General features: G+C 41.9%; 1 protein-coding gene across 2 annotated transcripts; it reads right to left on the bottom strand.

The window, feature by feature from the left end:
• Positions 1–837: 837 nt before the first annotated feature.
• LOC147046663 (uncharacterized) lies at positions 838–12092 on the bottom strand. Of its 2 annotated transcripts, XM_085930871.1 has the most exons (6): positions 11948–12092; positions 11832–11864; positions 11699–11749; positions 11340–11621; positions 11097–11238; positions 838–1457 (listed from the first exon to the last, which is right to left on the bottom strand). In XM_085930871.1, exons 1-6 carry the CDS (start codon positions 11955–11957, stop codon positions 1448–1450), a joined length of 528 nt encoding a protein of 175 aa, XP_085786997.1. In that variant the 5' UTR covers positions 11958–12092; the 3' UTR covers positions 838–1447. The 2 variants fall into 2 exon arrangements, with proteins under 2 accessions (XP_085786997.1, XP_085786996.1); XM_085930870.1 differs by lacking the exon at positions 838–1457 and having other exon boundaries at positions 10946–11238.
• Positions 12093–12921: the final 829 nt, after the last annotated feature.

Genomic DNA, 12921 nt, shown 5'->3' with positions numbered 1-12921 from the left:
TGACGAGGGCTCAGCTCCGCATCTTTTAAGAGCATTTGAAGACCGACAGAATCGGCTCTTTGCTCAAAAAGCGGATGACGTGTCAGCGGGTCACGTGACGGACGCAGAGCTTGCGAATATTAAGTACGAGGAGTTGAACCAAACTCGCGAATCGTTAAAAGAAATTGAAGGTATGTCGAATTTTGTTTTATATGTATATATATATATATATATATTATTTTTTCTATCATATATTTATGTTATAACATTGTTTCTTCTGTATACTTCAGGCGCTATTGACAGCCAACCACAGGCTGCTCAACCTTCAAGGCGTCAGATGACTCGGAGTAGGAGGGGTCGAAGAAGGAGCAGGCTCACACACAACCCCCAACCATCCTTCCGTGTGAGAGAGAGGCGTCTGAAAGATTCAAGGTCTCATGCGTGTGACGGTGAATGTATTTACAGACAGCAACTTCGCTCTTGTCTCAAAGTAATACAGACATTGACATCTACAATTGAAACATCGATAGTTTAAAATAAAAAGGCAATGTCTGACCCTAAACTCACGCCAACTGAGGCAGACGTCATAACAAGCATTGTTGAAATAGATTTTGAAACCGATGAAACAAATCATGAATCACGTACAAGGCAGAGATTTTGTGATACCCCTGAACTAGATCAACAAATCTTGACAATTAACAACGATATTGAAATGTTATCGGATGGTGCGTATAGGAGTCAAATATCAGAATTAACATCACACCTGCTATCTGCTCTAGAGGGTGTAAATGCGGAGGAATCCCGCTACGTTTGCAGACGGACGCTGGCACAGAATTCTTCAACAAGCAATTCCAGAAATTAATAAAACGTCATAAAATCATCCATTTTTCCACAGCGTCGGATTTGAAAGCACAAACAGTCGAGCGTTTTAATCGGACTCTTAAGACCAGGATGTGGCGGTTTTTCACTGCGCATAATACAAGACGTTATGTCGACAAAATTCAAGATTTTCTATCCTCTTATAATAATTCATTTCATCGTAGTATTAAGATGTCGCCTAATGAGGTGACTATGGAAAATACAGACATCGTTTTCCGTAACCTGTACGGCAACGTATCTCTACAGAAGAGTGATAAAAAAAGATTCGCCGTAGGAGACAACGTTAGAATTTCCAAAATAAAGGGTGTCTTTGACAAATCGTACGAACAATCTTTCTCAGATGAGTTTTTCACTGTAGTAGAAATTCTCAATCGTTTTCCAAAGGTTTACAAACTCAGCGATTACGACGGAGAGCCGCTAGATGGCGTATTCTATGCAGATGAGCTCCAAAAAGTGAAAATTAAGAAAAATACATTTTTCAGCATTCAGAAAATTCTTAAATCCCGAACGGTCTCAGGGAGGCGTGAACTTTTGATACGCTGGGTCGGATGGCCTCCGAAATTTGATTCTTGGGTGGCAGCCAGCAGTGTTAAAGATATCTGAAATGACAAAAACAATCATTACACATAAAATATCAAGATGGGTGAAGTCAGGGATGGTTTTTATGTAACCCTGACCTCCAACGCAAGTATGCATTTGTATCCGAATAATACAAATACGGACTTTAGAGTCGAATTGGTCCAGAATATCGATTTAAAGGGGCCCTGGGAAGTCGCTATTTGTGAAATTACATATGTGAACACGTGTGTAGATGTACCGGAGAAAAAAAGGGGCTTCTACTTTAGAGAGATGACAAAACCAGCAACCGAGCCTCACGAGGCACCCCCACCCACCCTGGTGAAACTGCGGGGGGAGATATATGGCGATCTCAACTCCTTGGCTGAAGATATTAAAACGCAGTTATTGAAAGCTTCCAACAAAAAAATAAACGTGGAATACGACCAACATACCCATAGATTTAAATTTCACACCAAAGAACCCTACGAACTAAAATTTAACGAACCGTTAGCTTATTTAGTAGGCCTGCCGGCTGAGCAATGGTTTCCATTAAAAACAGATTGGACAAAGGCCCCGCGGACAGCTGATCGAAGGGGAGGGCGGTACCATCTTTTCATTTACGCCGATGTAATACACTATCAGACTGTTGGCGACGCCCACGCCCCTTTACTAAGGAGCCTGCCTTTAGAAGGGGAATTTGGATCGCTCATAAATAGAAGTTTCAACACCTTATATTATTTAGATGTAAACAAGCGGCACATTGAGCACATCCATATTAGCATTCGCACAGACCAGAATCAACCAATCAATTTCAAATACGGGAAGATCGTTCTAGTTCTACATTTTAGACCGAAACATTAGAAAAATATGAGACTCGAGACACATCCCGATCTATATCGATTCGTCAAATATTATGAAAGTCAAATAGGTGGTTCCTATCCTGGTTTCCACGGTGCCCCAGTTCAGTACGGACGTGGGATAGGGTCTATATTCGCGAAGCTATTTCGTTTTGTCGCTCCAATGTTGAAATCAGGTTTCAACCTAGCCAGACCGCATCTGCAAAGTGCCGCGCGGAACATTGCTACGGATGTGGCGGGCCGCGTCATTGAAAAAATAAAACGTAAACCGGAAGCCGCTCAAGGAGGTGCGGGGCTTGTAGTTCTTTCACGTCGTGGCCGAAGACCCTCAGGCCTCAGATTGAGAATAAATAAAAAGACACGCAGTATCAAAAACTTCAAACCAGTCATCAAAAGGCGACCAAGACGTAGGACGGACATATTCTCTTAAAAAAATAAAAATAAATAAATAAAATGTCGCTTTTACATTTTAATTCCCAAGAATGCAGTCTTAGTGAGCTGGATATTTTTGCTCCACCTCTTACACAATTATCAATAGATCAAACACAGTATGTGGAGATTCCTCCTTTATCGGCAATTACAGATTCGGGCCCGATTGAATTTTTTATCCCCGGAGATGGCTCTAAATATCTCGATCTATCTGATACATTGCTGCATTTACGTTTAAAAGTATTACACAAAGACGGAAGCAATCTAGCAGCGAATGAAGCTGTAGGGATTATTAATTATCCTCTTAATACCATATTTTCACAAGTTGACGTCGTTCTAGGGGACCGTCTTATATCACAATCTAGTGCGACGCACCCCTATAGGGCAATAATTGAGACTTTGTTAAATTTTTCAAGAGATACCCTCCATTCACAATTCTCAGCTGGGATGTTTGTTAAAGATACTAGGGGACGTATGGACTCTATTGCTTTTGAAGGCCCCAATATCAACGATGGACTATGGAAGCGCGCTTTACGACTGGCAGAATCACAAGAGTTCCAAATTATGGGGCCCATACACAGCGATATATTTTTCTGCGAGCGTCATCTACTGAATCACGTGGATCTACGTTTGAAATTATCCAGAGCCAACGATGATTTCTGTCTCATGGGCGCTTCTAACAACGACGTCTGTCTCAAGATTTTAGGGGCAACATTATTTGTGAAAAAAGTAACTGTGTCGCCAGCCGTCGCTATTGGCCACGAAGCAGCGTTACACAAGGGCAATGCCATTTATCCTTTAACGAGAATTTGTCTTAAAACGTTTTCCATTGCTCAAAACTCCAGAGTATGTCATCAGGATAATTTGTTTCTCGGACATATGCCAAAACAAATAGTGTTAGCCCTCGTAAATCATTTGAGTTTTGCTGGGAGAAAAGATTTAAATCCATTTAATTTTATCAACGGCGACATTGAATATCTAAGTCTCTCCCAAGAAGGCCGACAGATTCCGTCCAAAGCTTTTCAGCCTTATTTTGGCGGGGGGCTTTCTACACGCGAATACCTTAATCTTTTCACAGCGACGGGGCGTTTTTTGAAGGATTTACCACTCTGTATCGATCAAGATGATTTTAATCAAGGTTACTCGCTTTTTGTCTTCAATCTGAACCCCGGAGATGATTCAGGAGCCATTGCCCCAGTAAACAACGGCGTGCTCAGACTGGATCTACGATTTCGTAATCCGCTTCCGCACACAACAACTTTAATTGTTTACGCCGCTTATGATTCAATTATCGAAATCAACGCCAAGAGAGAGGTGCTGATGGATTATTATTAATATTAAGATGAACGGGCGTGAATTGACCAGTTTCATGAGGCGTCAACATGGGCCTCTCTTTGGAGGCGTTTTTGCAGCAGACGAGTTGCATGACGTCACAGACACACCCCCCAGACACTACATTGTAAACACGCACCCGAGGCATCTGCCGGGGGAACACTGGCTGGGGTTAACGTTAGAAAAAGACGGTTCGGCCACATTCTTTGACCCTTTTGGTTTAGAACCCGACCATATATTTTACCCTAAGAGTATATTGGATTTTCTGAAAAAACATTCTAACCGTATAATTTACCATAACATTCAACTACAACACGAACTGACGAGCACCTGCGGTCATCACTGTGTTTATTATTTAAGTCAACGAAGATGCGGGTTAACTTATCTGGATGTTTTGGATAGCTACACGACAGACCCCCTACACAATGATGCAATGGTTACCTCCTTTGTTCGAAAATCACGTGGGGCTCGGCGAGTGTGCGGGGGTCAGACATCGTGTTCTTTGCATAAGTTTAAAAAATGTCATTGTACGTAGTCACGTTAATGTTTTTTATAAAACTCTTTTTATTCAATAAAACATCTTTAAAAAGAGAGTTACAGAGTCAAGTGTGTTTTTATGCTAACATATACAATATACGTTTTTTTTATTTCACCATACATCAAATTTCTCATATTTAATAACTAACCCATTTTTGAGCCATTGCGGCTTGCTTTCTTTTTTTTTTTTTCTTAATGTTTTTTGCGTTTGCATTTTTAGCTTGGGAAACGTCTTCATCTTCAGCTCTAGCGTATTTTAAACGTTTAAAGTCAGAACGTGCCAAAGGGTTGGAAATGCTTGATTCCGGTAAATTAAGACGGGTTAATGTTTCCAAAAATTCACTCCAGCCTATAGGAGGACCGCCTACTTTCTTACCGCTCACGACGAGCTTTTTTATCAAATCGGTCATATGAGATCCTCTGATAAGATTTCCATTAAATATAAATTCGCCCCGAGGCGTCCATCCTATATCGTTCGATGCTAATTTTCTCAACACGTATGCGGCGTTTCGATGATGTCGTGATCCTATAGCGTCGAGAATCCCTGTCCATTCCTCCGTTTGCACCTGTTGCGTAGTTTTCATCCCCGGCGGGTCCTCGTGCACCTGTTCTCTCGTCTCCATCTCCGTCAGCTCCGTGGCGTTGTTGTTCTGATTGGAAGGGGTGGCGCGTTCTATCTGATCTTGCGATACGTTCAGTGTGATGGGGGCACTCTCCTCATTCTTTTGTTTTAATAATCCTCTGTAACGTTGCATTAGGCTTTGATACATTTTGATTTTTTCGTATTGATTTAAATTTTTATTTTCCAACACCTGTTTCATCTGCCGATCTAAATCCCGTTCAGCTGTATCGAGGATGTTTGGCTGCGCTCGAGTCATCCTGTCTAGTTGGTATGGGGAGACGAGGTACAATTTATTCGCCGTTTTCAAACTCATTTTTTTTTTATTTATTTATTTATGAGGCCTCCGATGACGCTTCCGAGTACAGGAGCAAAAGCAGCCAGCAACGGGAAAATGAAACCACCTTTTTGAACCAATACAGCTCTTTTCTTCTTTAAAGTATTTTTTTTATCGGCTAGAAATCGAATATTCCTTTTTTGTTTTTTAAGTTTTTTGTATTGTTTCGAATTTAGAGGTATGTGGCCTTTTAGGAGATTTAAAGCAATCTCACATAGCGCTTTTAGTAAACTGGCAGGAGCTCTGAGGAGTAAATGTTTGCGTTCGCCCGGCTTGCAGGTAAAGAGAGTCTTAAGTAACGCCGCATTTCTTTTTAACAGTTTAGACATTGTTTTTATTGCCTAGGAATATAAACAGTAGGCCATTGATTGTGTAGTATGCCTGTGCGCAGTCTGTATTGTTCTGGACACGTAGGCGTCAAATCAACCAGTAAATAGCCGTACGGATCCCTCGTCGCATCTTCAAAACATTCCAGAAAGAACTTCCGGTTGTTGGGGCAGATTTGATTAGCCAGAACAGTTACCTGCAATTTATCGCGTGGATTTTTGAACAAAACTAGATAATTACTGTTTAGGCTTATAGTACGGCTAAATTTACCCTGGTGGAAGATGTTCTGCGTTAACATGATGACGCTTAGATTCATATGATGCCTATATTGTGTAAAAATTCGAACCACTTCCTGATTGTCTGAGGCTTGAAAGATGACATCGTCCAATATCAGCAGATGGTTTTGCTGCGGGGGGAACAACTTTTCATCGTCAAAAGATTCAGGCAATCCTTTGATAAATACAATATTTTTATTCATACTTTTGACTTCATCATACAAAGGTTGGGCCGAAGTATAAACCCATACAATATTATGAGGCTTTTGTCTCATGACATGATCTGTGTGTTCTAAAACATTTTTCACCAGAAAAGTCTTGCCACATCCACTAGGGCCACTAATTATACAGGCGAAAGGTAGTTCTAATCTAGGATCAAATTCAATTTGGTTCAAAGACATTTTTACACATGGAAAACAAAAAAATGTTAAAACCCAAAAGGCAACGTCTGACCTCGCCCGACTAGACGTCTCTTATCGTACACGACCCTCAGTCTCTTATTGAATGAGGCATTCTTTAATCGGAAGCCTTTTTTATCACGTACAATGACGTGTTGCGGGGTAGAGAGCACGTCCGAGCACGCGCCTTGGCTGTTGATGTACCCCTGAACCAGATCAAGCATGCTATCGAAATTGATGTTTTGCCCGCTTTCATGTGTTTGGGTGATACCTTTGACCTTCATCACGACACGTCCACTGTTTCTCAGTTTGTATGCGTAGGTCTTGGGGCCTGCGGAGACAAAATCTACAATGCTGTCGTTGGAAAGCTCGTCTGTCAAATCACCCAGATAGTCTCCCAGAGGGAGAACGCTTTCACCGGGCAAAGCTGTATAGATAATACTGTCCGTATCAGTGTACAAAACCCGGTTCTGTAGCATTTCCAAATAGCCGTACATTTTCAAACGAGCGTACGCCGTTGTAAAACACGCCGCAGCCACATTTGTAGTTTTCGTCAATGGTTTCTCAGTGTTTGTTCGAAAACAATACTGCACCATCGCTCGTTTTTTGTTGAGAAAGTGGATAAATGTCACGTCATACAGACCTGAAAAAAGCAGTTCGAGAAAATCCTTAGTTTTTGTCACAATCTTTGTGCTTGGCATGTTCTCACGCTGCGCCAACTTACCCCAGAGATTGTTCAGACATAGTTTTGAAACTTGCCTTTTTCCAGGATTCACTCTAATTTTGGAAGGATCTAGTTGAATATTTTGATGCGTCTTATAATCCTCGATATACTGGTTTCTATCAGCCTGATTGATGACATGTGCGGGGTACCCTGAAGATTCCTGTTTACCTTTCAAAAAAGTCCTCATATAGTCGGTAAAAATGGCGTCACTCTTTCGACTGTAATGCCATACCTCGGAAATATTCACAACGGTGTAACCGAGGTCGAGAGCCTTGGCGAATTCAGGGGTTGTCCAGACACCCGTTAATGACCTTTGCTCATCAGTGTGCGCACAGGCTGTATTTTGATTGTTGGCATCGCCACAGGTGCGACATAATGTGAATAGCAGTTTACCTTTAGGTGATTTGTAGGGCAAAACAGGAAAATATAACCCCCTCGGTGGGTTAACTGTAGCGCTGATGAAGCCGAAATACATCCTGGGGTCCTTGAAGTCATTGTGGAAGATTTCAGGATGATCAATGGGGTAGAGACAGGTGCTATTGATAAATGGATACAGCGACGTGACATCAACATAAAGCACACGTTCGTTAGGTTTTGGGGTATATCTTAAAACAAACGCGTTTGTCCGCCCCCCGAACAAAGCTTGTCTAGGCTTTAGCGGTGATGGGAATTTAGCTTTTTTGATGAATTCGCCCGTCGCCGCGTCTAACTTTTTCATTCGCAACCATTCGTGCTCCCACATAATTACAAGTTGCAAATTCGGTTTAAGACGTAGTTCTCGAATTTTCTTTTGGGTGGCATCGAACCTTTCCTGAAAGGGGCGTTTTGTCGTCGGACATATTTTAGCAAGATCGAAGCATTCTGAACAACCGTGGTGATAGCATCCAAAATATTCATACACTATACGCACACCTCCAACCTCTCTATAACCGTCTACAAAGAAGTTGTCTATTTTGACTTCCCCGCCGTTTAAAGCGTGTCTGATGTGAACATTTTGACTGTGCATGACCCACAGCAAATATTGGATAGCGTCTTGCGAGAAAGCTTTATATTGGTTCGTGTAGTTGTCTGCAGGTGTAATGGCCAGTGTTTGAGGCTTCAGGAATCTTGTGCGGAACACACTCATGCAGGCTGAGGCGATTGTCACAGCGTTGAAGGGGTCACAACCTGTAGCTTCGAAAAACTCCCCCCTAAATGTCTCACCACCCTGGAATAACAAGTTCACGTCATTCTTACAGTAGGCTACAGCCTGCTGGGCAAAATCAAACGACCCCATACTGTTTTTGTCATACCATTCGTAGAACTTTGCACGCTCTGAGGGGGCCAGGCGTTCAACATCGTAAGACGAAGGCTCGGGATAAGACCCTACATAATTCAGATGAGCCAACGAGCTGAATTTGTGTGGAAAGTACCCCTTTGATTTGTCTTCAAACCCTAGGGCCTTTGGGATCGCACTTAGCGCCATGGTCAGAAATGAGAGCGAGTCTATGTATCGCGATTTGAAATCAACATCCACAAAAGAGAGAACCTTACTCCCTTGCATTATAATGTCAAATTTGACACCCAGATCGATCATTCTGTTGAGTAAAATGTAGGAATCAAAACCTCTAGCATTATGTGCTACAAAAGTCGAACCTTTGAAACGAGGGTTTCTGAAAAAACTAACAAAACCGTCGACACAATCGGTACCAAACCAATGCTTCTCCATACTATTCGATTTACAACAAACAAGAAAGGGTTTGAGTGACCCGTCTTCATCTACATAGGTTTCAAAATCGTAGTATATTACATTTCTACAAGGAGGCTGTGCTTTTAGAGGTTGGATGTAACACAGATGAGGATCAAGCATTGTATCTCCCCTCAACTCGTCACCGCACACCGCACATTTTTTAGCGAGGCAATGATGCTTGACACGACTAGCACCTGGTTTCACATAATATTGCAAGCCGCATTGCATGCATTTTTTATATGTGTCACAGTTAGTTTTGAGGATGTCTGACCTTCTCGCCTTGCGCGGCTCTTTATGTTTGATAAAACACTCGTCATTATAACAAGTCTTATTACAATCAGGACAGATTACACGTTTAAAGGGTAGCTGTTTACATCTCGCATCAAGACACACGTGACAGTGCCCCGGGCACCGATGCTGCTCCCAATTCTCGTGACCTTTGAAGCAGTGTCTACAGAAATATGTATGACCTACAAACCCCTCAATGGATTTAACGCCGTAGAAATGATTCTCTAGTAAAAGGATAAACAAAATATCATCGGCTGATTTGGGGTAGCGAGTCTCAAAAAAAGTCATAGGACGGCAGTCGGCTTTTCTGTACATTACAACTATCTTTCTTTTGAGGGCTTTCTCGAATTTGTGTACATCAGCCAGACTTACAGCTGTGTGACAGTTCAAACCTACACTCTCTTGTAAGAGCCGAGCCTGCTGTGTGGCCTGCTTTGTTGTTAGCGAGCTGTTTAGCAGATGTGCTAACGCGAGAGCAAAGCATAGATTGTTGTCTTTGTTAAGAGTCATGTACAAATGTCGTTTTTTTCTCTTTAATATTTCTACATTAGTGGATTGTATCAGTTTGCGACGCATACCTCCACGCAAAGGCTTGAATATTTGTACCACTAATTCTAAACCTTCATCGAGCATAAGTTCTGTGTTAGACTGTGCTAAACGCTCTAGCATACTTTGTACATGCTCCCTCATAGAGTCTATATCAGTCATTTGCTGGTAGGTATGTGCTCTTTCGTCACCACCCCCCACAATCTCAATCTGAATTGCATCCCCCGTTTGTGCAATGTCATCTACCTCCTCCAAAACACCTTCGATGTTATTTTCGATATGCATGTAAAAAGAAGCAAAATCCCTGCTACCCGATTGCATGGGGGGATTTATACGTCTCCGCACTTCAACATTATTGAAATGGGGTCTGTTAACTACAGCCGAGCCACCTTGTTGAACACGGCTTAGAGGCTGAGAGGTAGCGACAGGTTCCGAGCCTGCGGGTTGAACACGACTCAGCGGCTGAGAGGTAGCGTCAGGTTGCTGAAACGCCGTATGTTGAGACGGCGCTATGTCGCCCCCAATTTGATGATCAATTATTACAGCGCAGTTGTTAGGCTGTTGGCGAGTTTGTAGGCACGGCGCTATGTCGCTACCATCAATACACGCCAAGGGTTCAACGCACATGTCATCAATTATTTCATCATTCAACACAGACTGATTATCGTGAGTCGGGTCAGGCGGCTGTACATTTAACTCGTTGATAATGTCAATCAGTTGAGCCGGTATGTTAGGACTGAGACAACGTACACTCTCATACGTGTGGTTATTTAATTCAGTTATCAAGTTTAACAATTGTGAAGAAATGTGTGTAGGACTTTGGCTACCTTCGTTGACACTTTGATTATTAAGACCCTCTACCACACTTTGTAAATGATTAGGCACATCGGGGCTGAGGGCACTCTGCTCACCCGATACCACCGCATTTACACCCTCTAGAGCAGATAGCAGGTGTGATGTTAATTCTGATATTTGACTCCTATACGCACCATCCGATAACATTTCAATATCGTTGTTAATTGTCAAGATTTGTTGATCTAGTTCAGGGGTATCACAAAATCTCTGCCTTGTACCTGATTCATGATTTGTTTCATCGGTTTCAAAATCTATTTCAACAATGCTTGTTATGACGTCTGCCTCAGTTGGCGTGAGTTTAGGGTCAGACATTGCCTTTTTATTTTAAACTATCGATGTTTCAATTGCAGATGTCAATGTCTGTATTACTTTGAGACAAGAGCGAAGTTGCTGTCTGTAAATACATTCACCGTCACACGCATGAGACCTTGAATCTTTCAGACGCCTCTCTCTCACACGGAAGGATGGGTGGGGGTTGTGTGTGAGCCTGCTCCTTCTTCGACCCCTCCTACTCCGAGTCATCTGACGCCTCGAAGGTTGAGCAGCCTGTGGTTGGCTGTCAATAGCGCCTGAAGTATACAGAAGAAACAATGTTATAACATAAATATATGATAGAAAAAATAATATATATATATATATATATATACATATAAAACAAAATTCGACATACCTTCAATTTCTTTTAACGATTCGCGAGTTTGGTTCAACTCCTCGTACTTAATATTCGCAAGCTCTGCGTCCGTCACGTGACCCGCTGACACGTCATCCGCTTTTTGAGCAAAGAGCCGATTCTGTCGGTCTTCAAATGCTCTTAAAAGATGCGGAGCTGAGCCCTCGTCAGACGATTCTCCCAACACATCCGACACGTTTGAAGCAGGCTCTTTGTAACCTTCGCGACCTGTGTCACCCAGACCGTTTTTCTGGATGTCTTGCTCCGCTGCACCTACCAGATCTAACATACATACATAAGTTAAACATTTTAAGATCAACGTATTAATATTAACTAACATAAATGAATGTGTGATTCACCGTAATCCGTCTGCGTTAAGTAGACTCCACTGAAGTCATCATTTAACCGCGCTTTTTTTGTTGAGAAAAACAATAACATCACATTTCTGATGGAGAAAATAACAGAATAATGTAAACACATAATAAAACTCACGAGCATTGTGGACGTCCGCATAGACGATAATATCTATGTACAAAAAAAAACATACGTCATAAATACAATCGCATTATAACAGAAAAGTTTATTTTTAGGAAAAAAAAACAACCTACCTTTCACCATTGCTTTTAAAAGATCCGCAGAGCGTAGAGACCGACTTGAGGTGGTTTGAGCTTTGTAAAGGCCTTTTCTGACTGTTTAAACACTTGCACATCTATATATCCAGATACTTTCCCGCCCTAAAGAACATTCTGACCTGAAGACCCCTCATCGTACCCCCACCCCATTTTTAAACTCCATTTTCTCCTCCATACACAAAATTGGACTGAGGACCAGCTAATTTCATCCCTCGGAAGGTAAGATTCATTTTTTCACCTCATACTATTATTAAAAGCTTTTTTAAACTGAAACATACCACCAAAAATATATATATGTTTCATAAAACGCATGGGGCCCACACAAACATCCACACACACACACACATCCCACAGATACAGATACACGCGGCTAGGTCATAAAAAAAAACGCATGGGGCCCACACAGACATCCACACACACACACACATCCCACAGATACACGCGGCGAGGTCATAAAAAAAAAAAAAAATCTCACACGCGGCAGGGTCATACACCCCCCAACAATCTTAAGATCCAAAACATGTACAGACATATTCCCACCATCAAATAATTTAACTCAGCCACATACACACACATACAACCCAGATACAGACACACGCGGTAAAGAGCCGCGCAAGGTGAGAAGGTCAGACACTCCCAACAATCTTAAGACCCTAAACATGTACAGACATATTCCCACCACCAAAAAATAAACAAAACAAGTTTTACAGATGATATAACACACATGTTCAGACTTACCCCCATCCAAAAAACAAAACAAAACAAGATTTACACTCATCCTGAGATAAATAAACTTACACACCTTACCACTCCTATCTCAGGATGAAAGTGAATGAAACACTTAAACACCCCCTACAGGACGAGGGAGGAAGCAGCAGCTCATAACATTTTTGACTTTCAACCACACACACCCACCACACAGCCACATACACATTCATACCAAACTCAAA

This window comes from Syngnathus leptorhynchus, chromosome 14 (genome assembly GCF_054491065.1).
Source record: "Syngnathus leptorhynchus isolate UIUO chromosome 14, UIUO_Slep, whole genome shotgun sequence".
Lineage (NCBI taxonomy): Eukaryota > Metazoa > Chordata > Actinopteri > Syngnathiformes > Syngnathidae > Syngnathus > Syngnathus leptorhynchus.
Note: the sequence above shows the minus strand (reverse complement) of the source record. Positions and strands in the feature narration are given on the sequence as shown.